The sequence below is a fragment of the Heterodontus francisci genome, chromosome 11 (assembly GCF_036365525.1).
Source record: "Heterodontus francisci isolate sHetFra1 chromosome 11, sHetFra1.hap1, whole genome shotgun sequence".
Classification (NCBI taxonomy): Eukaryota; Metazoa; Chordata; class Chondrichthyes; order Heterodontiformes; family Heterodontidae; genus Heterodontus; species Heterodontus francisci.
The window spans coordinates 47,745,151-47,763,161 of record NC_090381.1 but is presented as its reverse complement, the minus strand read 5'-3'; the positions used below and the strand labels follow the sequence as shown (position 1 = coordinate 47,763,161).

The following is an 18,011-nucleotide window of genomic DNA, read 5'->3' as shown; positions in this document are numbered from 1 at the left end:
CTATTATGTTCCGAGATGAGGAGAAATTTCTTCACTTAGAGGGTTATGAATCTTTAGAATTCTCTACTGCAGAAGGCTGCGCATGTTGAGCTGATGAGTATATTCAAGACCAAGATTCATAGACTTTTGGACACTAAAGGAATTACGAATATGGGGATAAAGCGGGTAAGTGAAGTTTAGGTGGAAGATCAGCAATGATCTTATTGATGGTGGAGCAGGCTTGAGGGGCTGTATGGCCTAATCTGGCTCATGCTCTTAAGAATTGATGCCCAACATAAGAGAACTTTGATCTATTTAAATTGCACAACCTCCAAAAGTGATATCCTGTAATACTACATTCCAGATCGTCAAGCCAAGTGGTTTTACATTTGCTGGCCTTCAAAAACCTTATGGTGCGGCCCAATTATTAATCATAGATACTGGCCTCCTGAAGTCTAAATTAAAAGCAGGCTAATGCCACACTGGAAAGTGTAATACCTAATCTTTATTAAAGTATTAAATCATAGAATCTTATATAGCACAGAAGGAGGCCATTCGGCCCTTCTTGCCTCTTCCAGTTATTTGAAGTAACGATCTTATTTTTACCACCCTCCTTTTTTTTTCTTTTTTCTGCTGCACCTCCGCCCACCCCCCACCCAAAAGTTCAGACTACTGGTCAACTGTGTAGCCTCATTGCTCCAAAGAACAGCTGAGTGTAGACTAGAGATAGTGTTTACTGGTTTATGTGGCTCAATTCTACGTGGTTCAGTGCATTTGGGAATTAAGCCATTAGTGGACAAAGATGCAGCCGAATTAAAAATGTTGAATTCTGCGTAAAATGGTGAGAGTCATTAATTTAATGCATTAAATACATTTTATGTTTATGTTAACGCAAACCTTACAGTAAGCCTAGTAAATTGCTTTACTGATTCATTTGAGATTCTACTTTTATTTTATTGTTTACAAAATTGACACAGGAACATGGGAATGCGCGGGATGTGCCTCCTATGGCATGTGGGAAGTCGTGGACGCACCATGTGTCCTTGACGAACACATCTGCAGGAAGTGTCACCAGCTGCGGAAGCTTGGGCTCCGGGTTTCGGAACTCAAGCGGCGGCTGGAGTCATTGTGGTGCATCCACGTGGCGGAGAACTACATGGATAGCATGTTTCAGGAGGTGGTCACCCCAGAGCTTACGAGAACACACACAGAGAGGGACTGGGTGGCTGCCAGACAGATGAGAAGGTCAAGGGAGGTAGTCCAAGAGTCCCCAGAGGGCATCCCACTTTCTGACCGGTATTCAGTTCTGAGTACTGATGGGAGAGAGTGTTCTTCTGGAGAGTGCAGCAAGAGTCATGACCAGAGCACCATGGCTGGCTCAGCTGTGCAGGGGTGAACATAATCATGGAAAAGGACAAAGATAAAACAGGAGTAAAATTTCTAAATTGGGGGAAGGCAGATTTTAAGAAACTGAGAGGTGATCTGGCGAAATGGAATGCATACATCTACTTGAAGGAAAATCAGTGGCAAACCAGTGGGAGGCATTCAAAAGCGAGATACTACAAGCACAGTGTAGGCATGTCCCCACAAAGATAGAGGGTGGTACTGCCAAATTTAGAGCCCCCTGGTTATTCTGGAGCTTACAGGATAAGTTAAAGCAGAAAAAGAAAGCTTCTGCCGATCACAGCAATCTTAATACTTTAGAAAGCCGAGAGGAGTATAGAAAGTGCAGGGGTGAATTAGAAAAGCAAAGACAGGACGTGTAAAATTATTGACAGGTAAAATCAAGGAAAACCCAAAGATGTTTTATCAGTACATTAAGAGCAAGAGGATAAATAAGTAAAGGGTAGGGCCTATAAGAGATGTACCTGGGAACTTGTGCGTGGATGCAGAAGATGTGGGCAGGGTTCTTAATGAGTTTTTTGTCTCTGTCTTCACAAAGGAGAGGGTTGATGTAGACGTAGTTAAAGAGGAGTGTGAAATATTAGATACAATTAGCATAATGAGAGAAGAAGTACTAGAGGGTCTGACATCCTTGAACGTGGATAAATCGCCAGGGCCGGATGGGTTGCATCCCAGGTGGTTAAAGGAAGCCAGGGAGGAAATAGCAAATGCACTGAAGATCATCTTCAAATCCTCACTGGATACAAGAGAGGTACCAGACGATTGGAGGTCTGCAAACGTTGTACCATTGTTTAAAAAGGGTGCGAGGGATAGGCCAAATAATTATCGGCCGGTCAGTCTGGCCTGGGTGGTGGGTAAATTGTTAGAATCTATTCTGAAGGACAGGATAAACTGCCAATTAGAAAGGCACAGATTAATCAAGAATAGTCAGCATGGATTTGCTAAGGAAAGATCATGTCTTACTAACTTAATTGAGTTTTTTTGAAGAAGTAACAAGAAGGATTGATGAGGGTAGTGCAGTGGATGTGGGCTACATGGATTTTAGTAAGGCAGTTGACAAGGTCCCACATGGCAGACTGGTCAGTAAAATGAAAGCCCATGGGATACAGGGGAATGTGGGAGGTTGGATCCAGAATTGGCTCAGGGCCAGGAAACAAAGGGTAGTAGTCGAAGGATGTTTTTGTGAATGGAAAGCTGTTTCCAATGGTGTTCCACAGGGTTCAGTGTTAGGTCCCTTGCTGTTTGTGGTATATATATTAATGATTTGGACTTAAATGTGGGAGACATGATTGGGAAATTTGCTGATGGCACAAAAATTGACCGTGTAGTTGATAGTGAAGAGGATGGCTGTAGACTCCAGAATGATACCAGTGGTTTGGTTGAGTGGGCGGAAAAGTGGCAAATGGAATTCAATCCAGAAAAGTCTGAGGTACTGCATTTGGGGAGAGCAAATAAAGCGAGGGAATACACAATAAATGGGAGGATATTGAGGCATAGGAGACCTTAGAGTGCATGTTCACAGGTCCCTGAAGGTGGCAGGACGGGTAGATAGAGTGGTGAAAAAGGCATATGGAATGCTTTCCTTTATTAGCCGAGGTATAGAATTCAAAAGCAGGGACCTAATGCTGGAACTGTATAAAACGCTGGTTAGGCCACAGCTGGAGTATTGCATACAGTTCTGGTCACCACATTACATAAAGGACATAATTGCTCTAGAGAGAGTACGGAGGAGATTTACAAGAATGCTGCCAGGGCTCAAAAGTTGCAGTTATGAGGAAAGATTGGATAGGCTCGGGTTGATTTCCTTAGAACAGAGGAGGCTGAGGGGTGACAATAGAGTTGTACAAAATTATGAAGGGGCCTAGATAGAGTAGACAGGAAGTACCTGTTTCCCCTAGCGAAGAGGTCAATTACCAGGTGGCACAGATTTAAGGTGATTGGTAGAAGGATTAGAGGGGACATGAGTAAAAACCTTTTCACCCAGAGGATGGTGGGTGTATGGAATTCACTGCCAGGAACAGTGGTGGAGGCAGAAACCCTCAATTCCTTTTAAAAGGTACCTGGACATGCACCTGAAGTGTTGTAACCGGAAAGGCTATGGACCAAGTGCTGGAAGGTGGGATTAGATTGGGCAACTAGTTTGTTCGGCCCGCACGGACAAGACAGGCTGAATGGCCTCCTGTGCCATAATTTTTCTATGGGACTGCAGCAAATGTGGGCTGTGATATCCAGCTTTCCAGTGCTTGCTGATTCCTTTCAATCCAGTTAAAGGGATTATGAAAGGCTGAATCCTGAGTGGTGCTGCATCTTCAAAGCATTTATTTTACAGTTGAATTGAATCATGTGTTTATTAAAGGAGTGTTGCTGGCAAGCTTTTATTTTGACATCAAATCATCTGATTTAAGAATTTTAAAACTTTTGTGAGTTCAAGCATTAGTATAGTTGATTTGTCGAACATCTAATTTCTGATGATTATGCATGTATCACGCACGTTGTTTGGAATGATCTATAGTCCACCTGGTGACCCACTATTTGCTATAGATTTTATATCTAACCTTTCACCCATGAAATTATGACTTTGTCTTATCCTTGCAGGTGCTTTGGCATGACTCCAAAGATTAGCTGCACATGGCAGTCAGTTTAACTGATTTGTGATGCACCATATGTGCTATATAACTTGTCTGTCTCTGCCTTTTTGTCCCTCCTCCTCCTCCTCGTTCTTCCCAAAGTGAACTCGATTAGTGGACCAACGCAAAACATTACCTCAGAAATATTCATTAGTTAAATGGCATTAATATCTGAAATGCTATATATTCTAGTGCTTAAAAACATTTGTATTGTAACATAATATTTGGAGTAAATATACAAACATAGAACAGTAATGTCCAATGAAGTCCCTAGTTTAAAATAAACTTTTATTGCAAAGATTTATTTTGCTTTTTGAAGATGTGTGGCCATAAATTGCATAAAATCTATATTGGGGAGCTTTCAATTCAATAAATATTGAAAGTAAGCAATGCTTGTGTTTTCTTTCTCTCTTCCTATCTCATCAAATGTGCTCTTTATTTGTCTTCTAAGTATTTAATAAAATTCACGTTTAACCACAGCCAACATTCTTTCAAGAGGTTTTGAAGGTAAGAAGGCCAGCCTTTTTAAAAGTTTTAGGTCGGGTGCCCTCTTTAAAAACTGAAGCTAATACAAAATTTTGCTTTTTGGAGGAGGGGATGATCAGCCAGTAGTGAAAATAAGCTGGCCTATGTTCATTCTTAAACATATGTTTACCAAATTAATTGGAATGTTTTTGTTTCCGAATATAATATATTGCTACTTGGAAAACATCTTGCGCATTCTGCTCTCATTGTTTGCCATCTGTCCTGACGTCTGCTGGTTGAGAGCACCTCCCCTAATGTGCACTTCTGTAATTAGATGTCTGTGACTTCCTTCAAAGTAGAAACAATGGCTGGCTTTTGTGCTGCACATCAATGTGGCCTCAAGGTGGCAATTCATACCCTTGCCAATCTGGTGTGCTGCAGACGGCCCCAGATGGCTTCCTGCAGTTGGGGCTTCAGTGTTGCAGAATCTTTGTCCCAGCTTTAAGAACACCATTTGGTCTCTCTTTTAGTAATCAGTGTGGTGCACATGTGGACTTCTGTGAGCATATTGGTTTCCAGGGTGTGCATGACATAAAGAAAAATGTTCTGCCACCAATTTATTTTTAAGTTTGTCTGCAGACCTGGGCAGCAAGCCTGTGTGTGGTGGTTGGAGAAAGGGGCGTCACCATCTGTTCTTCATTCCCAGATCAGTGGATTAGTAGCCCTATGTGATGAGATCAGCTAGATCAGCTTTCACGGCAGGGCACTGCACTCGTTTCATCTGGAGACTTCTCCATCTGGGCTATCGTTCTCTAACTGAAAGCAAGGCTTTTAAACACACCAAGGTTCCTTTTACTGTGATGGAAGGTATAGGCTTTTATCAAAAGTGATCTGTGACATATAGTCTGATGGCTATGTTCAGCTTGCAAGCTTTTTTTCTATCCAATCTATATCTGCTTGCCTGGCTTCACACTGAGCAAGGACGTACTTCTGCCCTGTTTGTTTGCTGCTGATTACTGCACAGATGTACGTTTCCCACAGCTTCTGCACTGCAAGTTAAGTTGGTTCAGAATTCTCTGTCCCCTCCCTCCCTCTCTCTCTTTCTATTTGGTTTCTCTAAACTGCTGTTCCTGATTAAAAGCATGTGAGTGCTTGCTCCTAGTTAGTGATTTTTCTACAAAAGCTTCAACCAAGACAGCAGTATGTTAATGGGTTAGGTCCATTTCTGCAGAAGGGGCTGTATGTGTACCTTCTAATTCAGTTCAAAAATAACTGGCTGATTTTGTGGTGAGTATTTTTTCTATGCTAATGTTATCCTCTCAAAAGCTAATCTTTGTCATTCATGTAGAGTTACATTTGTCTTCGAAATGTATATTCATTTGAGCAGTTATTGAATATAGATTGTAATGACAGTTTATTTTTTTAATCAAAAATCCGAGTGAATGCCAAAAGGTGAAGCAACTTTCATGTCAGCCCTAATCAGTAAGCTGGGGGACAACCCAACACTGTCCTGCAAGGCACTACTGTCAAATTAAGCACAGTGTTTATCTTTGTTAAAATGAATTTGGCAAGATTTGTTTTGTTATCTCTAGTTCTTGAAGGTTACACTGATTACAAAGGTTTGGTATAAGACTGGTGCAGCAATGTTTGTGTGCAAAAAGGCCTATTTGCATCTCTACTGTCTGATCTGCAATGATTCTGAGGGCTCCATTAGATGTTAAAAGGTACAAATGTAATTTCATGTATGTGCAGCAAAACAGGACAGTATATCTGAAGGTAATTTAAAGCCTGTATTATTAATATATTTTAAAACTTATTCTAAAATAAAGAACTAACTGCTGTGGTGAAAGATATGGGTTTCTTGCCAACAATACTGAGCTATAGAGGGGGGGAAATTGGTTGCTGCAGTGGTTGTTGTAGATGATGTTGCACCATACTCAACTGTTAAATATTCCTGGGAAAAATGATCCAATTTATCTCTGTAGTTTATATATTTAGCTGCTGTAAGATCAATGTATACTAAATCGCAGAAAAATCTAGTCCCTTCAAACAAAGTTAAGAATAGCTGAAGCTGAACTCCTCTGATGGCTCTTTGAGTTTAGTTGACTCATCCTGATGGGAAAGTCATGGGTCTGATCCTCAGTTTGCGCTGGATTTGCTTATCTTAACCAGGACAGTGATGCACGTTACAGTTTAGCTTAAGCAACTTTGAGATTAAGAGATGTGGGCGGCGCAGTGGTTAGCACTGCAGCCTCACAGCTCCAGTGACCTGGGTTCAGTTCTGGGTACTGCCTGTGCGGAGTTTGCAAGTTCTCCCTGTGACCGCATGGGTTTCCGCCGGGTGCTCCGGTTTCCTCCCACAGCCAAAGACTTGCAGGTTGATAGGTAAATTGGCCATTGTAAATTGCCCCTAGTGTAGGTAGGAGATGGGTAGGGAATATGGGATTAATGTAGGATTAGTATAAGTGGGTGGTTGTTGGTCGGCACAGACTCGGTGGGCTGAAGGGCCTGTTTCAGTGCTGTATCTCTCTATGACTCTATATGTCCTGTTTCTTATTGATATTGAATGGCCCTTGCTGGTCATTGAATGAAAGTAGAATTGGGTAAGGCAAGGGTATCAATCTTGTTGTTTGCTTGGGTGCACACCAGAGAGCTTCACAGTCCACATGTAACTTGTAAATCTGAGAGTTAATTTCCATGTATCTTAAATTGCTGATGCCAACAGACCCTGGTGTTCTAATATAGGATTTTACATTGGTGAGCCAGCAGTGAAGGAAGATGACTTGGTCATAGGTGGAAATGATGAAAGAATTTGAACAGGAAATGTTGAAGGACATTTAAGCTGTGATGTGATTGGAATTGCTAAAGAATGAAATGAATATATTTGTGGGGGGGGGGGCAGGGGGGTGGAGTTGGGGTGCAGAATTAACAATGTAGTTTTTGTCCTGTTGAACCCTTCAGACCCACAATGTTCAAAGGAAATAAACCAGTGGGTTAGAAATAAAAGTAAACCTGAGTTGTCTTGGCTTTGTTACAGGTCATATTTTGGACACTCCTAGGTTATGCTGCATTTTCCCAGTTGTCAAATACCTATTAGCACACACTGTTAGGGCTCACACCTGAATGATGGCCATGTAGGTGAGGTATCATAGATAACTGACAGCCATGGGACCATCCAACAAGGTATCAACACCTTCAGAAGAGGAAAGAAAATCTTTTGGCTGTTTTTACTGTTCTTCGGAATCAAAAGATTCCCCTGTTTCCTGTGCAGTCTGGTCAACTGAAATACTATTGCTGATGTGCTCTCAACCCATTTCAAGCAGAACTCCATTCCTACATTTTCTTGAAACTGGTTGCAGTAAAATTGTGAGCCTGATTCTCATTAATGGTTTGTGTTTACAATCAATCTTCAAAACTGCTGAAACTTGTGCAAAAGCTCAATGCATTTTCTGAAGTGTCCCCTTATTCCAACAGACAGCAGAAAATATGTTTGATACTTTTCATTTAAAAATGTAAAATGATTTGCTGAAATAAAAAATGATTTTCAGTCACTCTTGCAGATGTCCTGACCAAATTTTCTTTTTTCCTTTTTTCTGTGTGAGATTTGTTACAGAAATGTTTCCTTTGTTTCTCAAACTGTCATGGTGATGTGGAGTTTCTTTCAAAGCTCTTGTTGATTTGTCTGATATTGAGCTGTTCAATTTTACCATGTTTCAGGTGGGTCTTTGAGAAAGTTCCCTATTTTGCATTTGATGTAGTTTATAATGTTGTACACATTTTTAAAAAGTGTGTTTACAGTTAGAAATATTTTACAGAACCCTGTAAGGTGTGAAATATTACAGCAATGCAATTTGATCAGGTGGATATTTTTTCTTGCTGTTCATTGGTAGAGTAATTGCTTCAGATGTTAGAGAAGTTGTGTCAGAGGATATAGACGTCACTAGCAAGACCAACATATATTGTAAATATATCTTCTGCAACAGCTGCACCTGGTGCCAACAATATTTCTCAATAATTACTATTTCAGGTAATTAAACTGGAACTGCAACATGGATTGTTAAAGGCAAATCATGCCTGAGAAACTTGATTTGAGTTCTTCATTGAAATAACAGTGAAAGTTGATGAAGATAGTGCAGTTGATACTCTATAAATGGACTTTCAAAGGCACCACATGACAGACTTGTTAGCAAAATTGAAACCCATGAGATTAAAAGGACAGTGGCAATGTGGATACAAGATTGGCTAAGAGTTAGAAAGCAGACAGTAGTTGTGAATGTTTGTCAGACGAGAGGGAGGTATACACTGGTGTCCCCGAAGGGTCGGTATTAGGAGCATTGTTCTTTTTGATATATATTAGCGACCTGAACTTGGGTAAAAGGGGCAAAACTTCAAAGTTGGCAGATGACACAAAGCTTGGAAATTTATTAAACCACAGTTAGTAGCAAACTTTAGTAGGATATAGACTGACTGAGGTGAAATTGTGCTCAAGTCTCTGTGCTAACTAAACAGGAATGTAAAATTGCTTTTGAATCTGTGCAATCAATGAGCTTAATTGTTTTTTGACTGGGTCAGAGCAATAGAGCCTCAAAGTGCTAGTATTGGGTGGTAGTAAAGGTGAGGGAAAAATATTCTCCTCTATGAGACTGGAGACTACAAGATAAAAGAGCACTTAATCTCGCTTTCCTGCAAGTCCCAGCCAGAACAAAGATGATTGGGTAATTCCCCCATCAATCACTTGGGATTGATTTAACACACAATTTGAATCTAAGTATCCTTTGAGTCCTGCTCCGCCTCCAACTCTTAGGCTGTCACAGTACATTAATTAATTGAAATCATACTGTACAGAGTCTAATGTATTTTTAACTTTTCTCTATCTGCAGAGGAAGAACCAGAAATGAGCAAGTGTTGAAGTGTTATTTCTGCTACAGCAGGGCCAGTGTAAGGCTTTAATTTATTGCTAGCCAGCTGATTTGCTCTGGATTCATGTGACCAAGGGTGCCTGCGTACCTGAGAATCTGGACACAATGTAATGAACCCCACCTCCCCACACCTCCAACCCAAGCAAGTACAATTGGAGGAAACTCTTGTTTCTGTGCTTGAGCCATGACCAGTGTTGTGTGGACGCAGGGTTCAATGGAATGTGCTTAAAAGATCGTGGATTCTTAGGCGTAGTGTTCTTTCTTTCTTTTGGCCCTCCTTATCTCGAGAGACAATGGATACGCGCCTGGAGGTGGTCAGTGGTTTGTGAAGCAGCGCCTGGAGTGGCTATAAAGGCCAATTCTGGAGTGACAGGCTCTTCCACAGGTGCTGCAGAGAAATTTGTTTGTTGGGGCTGTTGCACAGTTGGCTTTCCCCTTGCGCCTCTGTCTTTTTTCCTGCCAACTACTAAGTCTCTTCGACTCGCCACAATTTAGCCCTGTCTTTATGGCTGCCCGCCAGCTCTGGCGAATGCTGGCAACTGACTCCCACGACTTGTGATCAATGTCACACGACAGTGTAGTTACAAACATAATGCATTTATGCCCAAAGTTCCATGATCTTTTGCATTGTTCGGCTTGTTTGCACCCAGACTATGCGTGAATTTGAATGCAAATTAGGAGGAAATTCTGGGCCTACCTATTATCTCAATGACTACAAGGCAAAGTTATTCTGGAGTTGGATCAAGATTTCTTTCATAAATATTACAGAATTTATACTATTTAAAAAGTCTGACACAGTGTCCAATGCATGTAGCAAATCCAAAAAAAAGTAGCTTTTCAAAATCTGTTGAGCAAGAGCCTGAAGATTTTTGAATGTTCAAAATTTATAATTTTAAACTATACCTCTGGTAGACTATCTAGATCCAAGCCATATCGCAGTGAAATTAGATCAAGGGTTATTTAGCAGATCGGGGGAGTTTGGTCCCCTTGCAGGATCACTGGAAGTAAATTTACAAGTATACAAGTGAAAGTCAGAAACTTTGGGAATGAAAAATATACAAGCAAAAAGCTGCCAAAACCATTCTCCTACACTTCTTATCAGCCAAGTAGATAACACAGGTAGAAAGCAAGGAATATATCATCAGGGTATTTGATTCGCTATTGGCATTACTTCTGGCACAAATACATGAAGAGATGTATATGGATACATTAAAAAAGTCAGATCTTTCTTGGTAAGGGTATGGAATAGTACAAGTAAGAGAAATTGAAGAGGCATGCCCATTTATTGTCATTCCTGCCACACTGGGCCGTGGCTGCTCATTGATAAATCTGAGGAAATAACTTGTAAATAAAAAGCAGTAAATGACCAGAACCAAAAAAAATCCAATTTTAATTAGTCGTGAAATATGTCAAATTTACTCAGTTTAATTCAACTGAGTTAGAAATCTTTGGAAAACATGACTTTTAAGTGCTTGCCTGAGAACTACAAACCTTAAACTGTGTGTAAGCAGTTTAAAAAAAAAAACGCTGGTGTCTTTGGGCAGCCTTGGCGCCGTAGCACACTCAACTCTGACTCAAGGACAGGAATTCAAGCCCTACTCCAGGACTTGAGCACATAAAGTGGTCTGACACTTCAGTGCATTACTGAAAGAGTGTCGCATCATCAGTAGTGCTGTCTTTTAGATCAACTGTTAAACCGAGGTACTCTCTGGTGGATTTAAAACAGCCCAAGGCACTATTCAAAAAAACATAGGAGAATACTCCTAGTGTCCAGGCCAACATTTATCCCTCCACCAATATCTAGAGTTTTTAATTGCTTTTTGGAGGACTTTGCTTGTGTACAAATTTGCTAATGTACTTCCCTACTTCAAAAGTACATCAGCAGTTGTAAAGTGCTTTGGGTCATCCTGAGGATGTGAAAGGCTCTTTATAAAAGCAAGTTCATTCTTCTTTCTATCTTACAGGAAATCAAGACATGTTTTTATTTCAGTACATGATTTATCTACTCTGAGACTCAGTCAGCAGATGCACTTCACAACATGATATTGAGTTATGCAGGCTTTGAAAGGTCCCAGATTTGATCAGTGGTCATTAGCTGAGTTAATTGATCTTGGCTGGGGCAGGATTGGCCAGGATTTCAGTTCCTGATTGCTCCTTCATGCCTGAGTTGGAAAGTGCAGAAATGAGAATGGGGTGAGATTCAGCTGTCCTTTCCCTTTTACCTTTACTCCTCCTGTGTGCACCCCTCCCCACCATGCCCCCAGCCAAAAACAAAGGAATAGCGTTCTAGCTTATGAATGAATAGCGTGTTCATTTGCCTTTTCAACATAATCCTCTGTCAACGGTGGAAGTGGAATTTGTTAAGGGGTACTTCACCCTCCTCCTTCATCCCAGGCTTTGCCCTTGAAACAATTAGAATCTAAGTACCTGATAAAAGTCTGAAAGGTTAAGATGAGCTTTTTAATCTTTTACAAAGTATGTTATATATTCTAAAATTTTCTTCTGTCTTCAATGAAATTTGCCCATCCCCCACCCCCAAAAATACATAGGCTGGGAACTGAATATAATGCCACTTCTTAACTGTTGATAAGTACTTATAATTGTGAAATGCTTGCTGGATGAAGTACACATACTTCTATAATCTAAAAGTAAATAACCCCATGGAGACCTGACAGGGTATATAAATAGCAGAATGGGATTTTATTTGAAATGGGAAGCAACAAAGGGGGAGATGAGGGAGTGCTTGAGCAAATCAACTGGTGCAGATATAGCATGGTGAATTGAAGGCCAAAGGCTAGGCAGTTGGAGCTTTGAAGGTGCAGTTGTAAATTTCTTACAGGAAATGGACAGTCCGTTGATGTTTACAAACTTTAAATACAAGATGACTACAGGGGTGTTGAGGAGATAGATAAGTCAAGTAAAAAGATTTGGTTTGAAACACCTTATTTTAACATTTATGATCAAAGACAAACCAACTTTGTTCCACAGCAGGTGATGGTAACTTGCCAATTCTGAAGCCTGAGAAGGTACTGGTTCCATTTTGAAGCACTGATTTGGAATTGCTTTTAAAATCACGGGTAAAAGCATAATCAGAATAGCATTATGATATGACTTTCTCCAATTTAACAATTTATATTGTTTCAATAGTTCAGCATTCTATTTTGCTTTGTTTATTGATATTCTGCAGTGATTTTACATGACTAGTGCAGAGTCATGTAACACCGCTGATCTTTTATCACTTTCACCATTCATGGGGGGAAAAGGTCACGTATCAATTCGATATTCAGTACTTTACGTTTTTTTTGTATTAAACCTCATGTGTCACTGCTGCAACTTGTCTAACTTATCCTTTGATTTCTTGGTTTTGCCTCTGATTCAACTAATACTCTTAAGAGTGCCATTCATTCATTTACATAGCATGTCATGATGAAGATCTTCCCATGAATCTGCAGCAGAATCCATTCTGACTGATGTACATGCGTAGCACGGGCACTGCATATATACAAAGTGATTGTTTCATAACGTCAGACCATTACATCATGATGTCAACCACACGATGGGTATCCATATGCTATCACTGAGAGGGGAGGGAGGGGTATGCTTAAAATCAGCAAATGTGGCACTGAAGCTCATATGGCACTTTTTACTGACCATAGTCAGACAAGTGGCAGGTGCTAAATCCAAAAGAAAAGCTGCCAGTCTAACAAAATTCAGGATTTTTACCTTCATTTGGATTCTGATTGTGGGAGGCCTGGGAGCTGGTAGCTAAAGATCAGTATAAAAGGCACTCTGGTTCAGTATCCCATCCATTCCCAGGTTTTATTTTGAACCTGAATCCACTTTAAGTTTAATTCGTCTGTCATGTAGAACTTTGTCAATGCTTTTTGGAACTCTCGATGCATCACATTTTTTGGACTTTCTTCAATCCACTTGGAATGTCACTTTCTCAAAAAGACTTAAAGGTGGCTCATTGTGGAGGTTTGATTTGTAAGATCTCACCATTTTAAGTTTCAAAATATGGCTTCAAAAAGGAAATCACTCTTTGTTTAAATGTAGGAATGGAAAAGGGTGAAGACGTTGCATAGAATTTTGCAGCACAGAAACTGGCCATTCAGCTCAACAGGCCTACGCCAATGTCACAAGTGCTTCCCCACCTTACTTCATCTCACGCTGTAAATGTATTCTTCTATCCCTTTTTCCCTCATGTACTTAGCCAGCTTCCCTTTGAATGTTTCTATGCTAATTGCCTCGTGACTCCATATGGTAGTGAGTTCCATATTCTCATCACTGTCTGGGGAAAAAAAGTGGCTATCTCATAATTATAGCCCCTAGTTTTGGACACCCCCAGAAGTGGAACCATATTCTCTCCCTATCAAACCTTTTCATAACTTTAAAACCTCTATCCGATCAGCTCCCTGTCTTCTCTTTTATGAAGAAAAGACCCCCAGCTTATTTAGTCTTTCCTGATGGTTTTACCAATGAGCATTTGACTTTGCCTGAGTTTGACTTGCTTATTTGGTACTGCATTTAGTCGAAGTGTGGTAAGTTCAAGTGCACAATAAAAATGTGTAGCCATTTCAAACACTCTGAATTTTAAATGGGTATGACATTTCCCATATACCAAAGTTTATTTTACTATTTACTATTTATAAACTGCAGTGTGATTATGTGTAAATTTCCCTCGAACATGATTTAGTGTAGGAGTATCAGGAAACATACAAGTTTTGTTTGGCACAGAAGAATTATTTCTTACTATATGAGTGGAAATTTAAACTGAGCTGTCTGAAAGAATTTTTAAAAAGTGCTTCTCTGCACAGTGACTCATCAATGACTGTATAAAGTGGGAGAGGGCTTGAACAAGCAAAGGTGGAGAATGTCTGCATCCCATTATGAATCAGAGGAAGTTTTGTCTGAATTTGCAGTAATGTGGGAAAATTGCATCCTCCTTCAGTTCTTTTTCTGGTTATAGTCTAGTAGGAGTATGAGCTACGGGTGTACAGTGTTTACTTTTCCTTCCCATTCCATAAAACAAGAGAGTGGCTATGAAATATTAGTGAAGAAAAGAGGGAAAAAATATACGTATGAAAAACATCTTGTTGGAGCTTACATGATTTTTTTTTTCATTTTCAGGAGTTTTCCCTGAAGGAAGCTGTTCTCTGACTGCAGAAGGAGGAAATAAATCAGTCTGCTTGTCATACTGTTGGCTGCCTGTGAAGTGCTTACATGAGGTAACAATAGGCCAAAACAACCTTCTCAGTGATTTTTGAGGCAAGAAATGGGCCAGAAAATCTCAGGGAATATAAAGTCTGTGGATGTGAGGGAACCAGCCTACAGGCCAGTTAAGCGAGAGTTACGTGGTCCTGACTTCTGCAAACCAACTCGGCTTGACATGCTACTGGACATGCCGTCGGCTCCTCGAGAGGTTCAGCTCAAACATGCCTGGAACAATGAAGACCGTTCTCTGAACATTTTTGTAAAAGAAGATGACAAGGTAACCTTTCACAGACATCCAGTAGCCCAGAGCACAGATTGTATCCGAGGTAAAGTTGGCTACACGCGAGGGCTTCATGTCTGGCAGATTCACTGGCCTACAAGGCAAAGAGGAACACATGCAGTGGTTGGTGTGGCAAAAGCAGAAGCTCCATTGCATTCTGTGGGATACACCTCATTAGTTGGCAGTAATAATGAATCGTGGGGTTGGGACCTGGGTCGCAACAAACTATATCACAATAGTAAAAATCAGCCAGGGCTAACCTACCCAGTGTTCTTGGAGCCAGATGAATCTTTTGTGCTGCCAGATAGTTTCTTGGTGGTTTTGGACATGGATGAAGGAACACTGAGCTTCATAGTGGATGGACAATATCTGGGTGTGGCCTTCAGAGGTCTGAAAGGGAAAAAACTGTACCCAATAGTCAGTGCAGTCTGGGGGCACTGCGAGATAACAATGAGATACATCAATGGACTTGACCGTAAGTCACGTTTAAATCCTTTTCTTGTATATAAAGGTAAATTTAATTTATGGTTTGTAAAGAATATGGGCATCAGACTTTCTCACAATCTCTCTCAAGGAAATTTTATATTTCAAAATGATGTTTTGCAAACCTGCACAATACTAAAATAGTAAAATGTGGTTTCAGATTGTGTGCATGTCCTGTAGTGGAGGAGGGAGGAGTCTGAAATATACTGTACAAGGAAATGTTTTCATTCCAAGGCAAGGGTTCAGTTTCCCATTGTAAGAATGTGCAACTTTCAAACATTTTACAACTGAATAAAGGCCTGCTACCCGACCCGGACCCGACGACGTGTCGGGTCGCACTTCTGGGTCTGGCATTCGGGCTTGGGTCGGGCCGGATCGGACACGCTCTATCACAACCTCAGGTAAGTAGCTCCAATGTTAATGTAATTTTTGGACTAGAAAGGTGGTTTTGCTACAGTTATTTTAAGCTTTTGCAGATCAGCAACAAAGTGAAAAATGGAAGGTAGGTTAACTGATGGTCGGGCAGGGGAAAAAATGGAAGGACTCTGACCGGGTCGGGCTCGGGGTCGGATGTGGTTCTCTCTGGCTTGGATCGGATTTCGTTTGCAGACTCCAGCCAGCCTTTACAACTGAAGTCAGTGTCTTTTTAAAAAAAAATTGACATTGACATGGTTGGAATAAATTTTCTAGCTAGTCTGGTTTCTTCTGTCTTCCCATCCCACTGTCTCCTTCATGCTGAAGACATTTGCCTTATCTTGGATATCTTTTTTATAGCTGTTCTGAAGCAGAACTGCATATGTAGGGTATTTATCACCACCTACTGTACCCACCTATCCCCCTGCACCCTACCTCCAAAATGGCATTGATTTATTTCTGGGACACAGTTCTGTAGATGTTTAATGGCTGTCTTTATCGCACTGAAGAAGCATTATTTCTATGAATTCTGACAGTGATTGATGACGGGCTGTGATGATGGTCTGTTTTATTGTGGGCATCACAACGAGTCCTATTCTGTCACCTCACATGCATCGTTCCAGCAGGAGATGCTGGGTGCAAGATTCCTGACCTCCTCCTCAAGCCTCCCTAACTCAGTGGCATTGGGTGTGGAATTGTAGGTCCCTATTACCATCCTGATGGAGGTCAACTAATTCAGCACAGACTGGAGATCCCACCTAGGATCCTGTAGGTCTGTATGGCTCAGCCAATCACTGAGTGCTCAAGAGCTGTGAACAGTGTTGAATGTGATGCTGAAGTTATTGCACTTAACATCATACAAATAATCAGAGAAACTGGGTCAGAATATTTAAAGATCACTTTTTGCATATATTTGTCTTGCTAAAACAAATTATACTTTAAATATATATTATGACTTCCCTGCATTAAGATTATATTTATAGCAAGCATCCAACCTTAACACTAATATAATACAATGACTACTTATATCCCATTTCTATCAGCAAATGGAAGCAAAAGTTTCAGTCTTTTGCCACTAAAAAAAGTGAAAGACTTGCATCTATATTTCATGACCTCAGGATCTCCCAAAGCACTTTACAGCAAATGAAGTACTTTTGAAGTATAGTCACTGTTGTAATGTAGGAAACACAGCACCCAATTTGAATACAGCAATGTGATAATGACAAGATAATCGTTTTTAGTGATGTTGGTTGAGGGATAAATATTGGTGAGGACACTGGGATATCTTCCATGCTTCTTTGAATAGTGCCTCTGTTTACGACGTCTCATCTCGAGGAAGGCATCACCTGCAAGTTCCCCTCCACCTCACACACCATCCTGACTTTGAAATATATCGTTGCTCCTTCACTGTCATTGGGTCAAGATCCTGGAACTCCCTCCCTAACAGACCACGGGTGTAGCTACACCATACGGATTGTAGATGTTCAAGAATGTAGCTCACCACCACCTCCTTCAGGGCAATTAGGGACGAGTAATAAATGCTGGCCTTGCGAATGATGCTCACATCACGCGAATGGTTTAAAAAAAACTCCAAGCACCTTCTCCAATGCAAATCAGTGTTGCTCTGGAATATTAGCCTTGATTTCATGCTCAACTCTCCCGAGTGGGGCTTGAACCAACAACCTCCTGACTCAAATTGGAGAGTGCTGCCTCTGAGCCATGCCTGACACTTAAAATAAATTGATTTTATACAGTGGGTAAACTCTCAACTGCACATTTCAAGAATGGGTCGCTGCCTCCCACTCTCACCCCTAAATGGATTGTCATTACTAACATTTCCCTACCACCCCCACTAAACACTGATCGGCCTTATCTCCTATAGCTTGTTTGTTTTGTTTTTTGCTGCAGTGCACATTACTGTACAATTAACTGCACTAAAATCAATCTGCCATTCTTTAGCACATAAAGTGCTCCAGGAATCCTTGAATGCTATTCATTTCTCTCATTTATTACTTGCCTGGATATCATTGTGAATATTTTAAGAAATTCTATAATTTTTTTTCTCACCTTCCATGTGATTGTGACTCCTTTTAACTGTGCAGTGCTGCCTCTGTCTGATTATTATACATACATCATCTCTCCCCAGTACTACTCTGTAGAAGTATTGTTTTCCCTTTATGTTTTGGGAAGGTTGGGAAGAGGAGAGAAAGTGATCCAGAACACAGA

At 40.7% G+C, this 18,011-nt stretch overlaps 1 protein-coding gene across 5 annotated transcripts in view; it reads left to right on the top strand.

The window, feature by feature from the left end:
• Positions 1-18,011, top strand: part of LOC137374864 (SPRY domain-containing SOCS box protein 1-like) — a 234,642-nt gene that overhangs the window by 78,280 nt on the left and 138,351 nt on the right. For 2 of the 5 annotated variants that reach the window (XM_068041422.1, XM_068041424.1), the window contains one exon: positions 14,525-15,363. In XM_068041422.1, coding sequence (XP_067897523.1) covers positions 14,670-15,363 — 694 coding nt within the window. In that variant the 5' untranslated portion in view covers positions 14,525-14,669. Of the gene's footprint in view, positions 1-5,242; positions 5,343-5,474; positions 5,763-6,125; positions 6,200-14,524; positions 15,364-18,011 lie in introns of those variants that run through there. The other 3 variants (XM_068041425.1, XM_068041423.1, XM_068041426.1) reach the window with 3 other exon arrangements.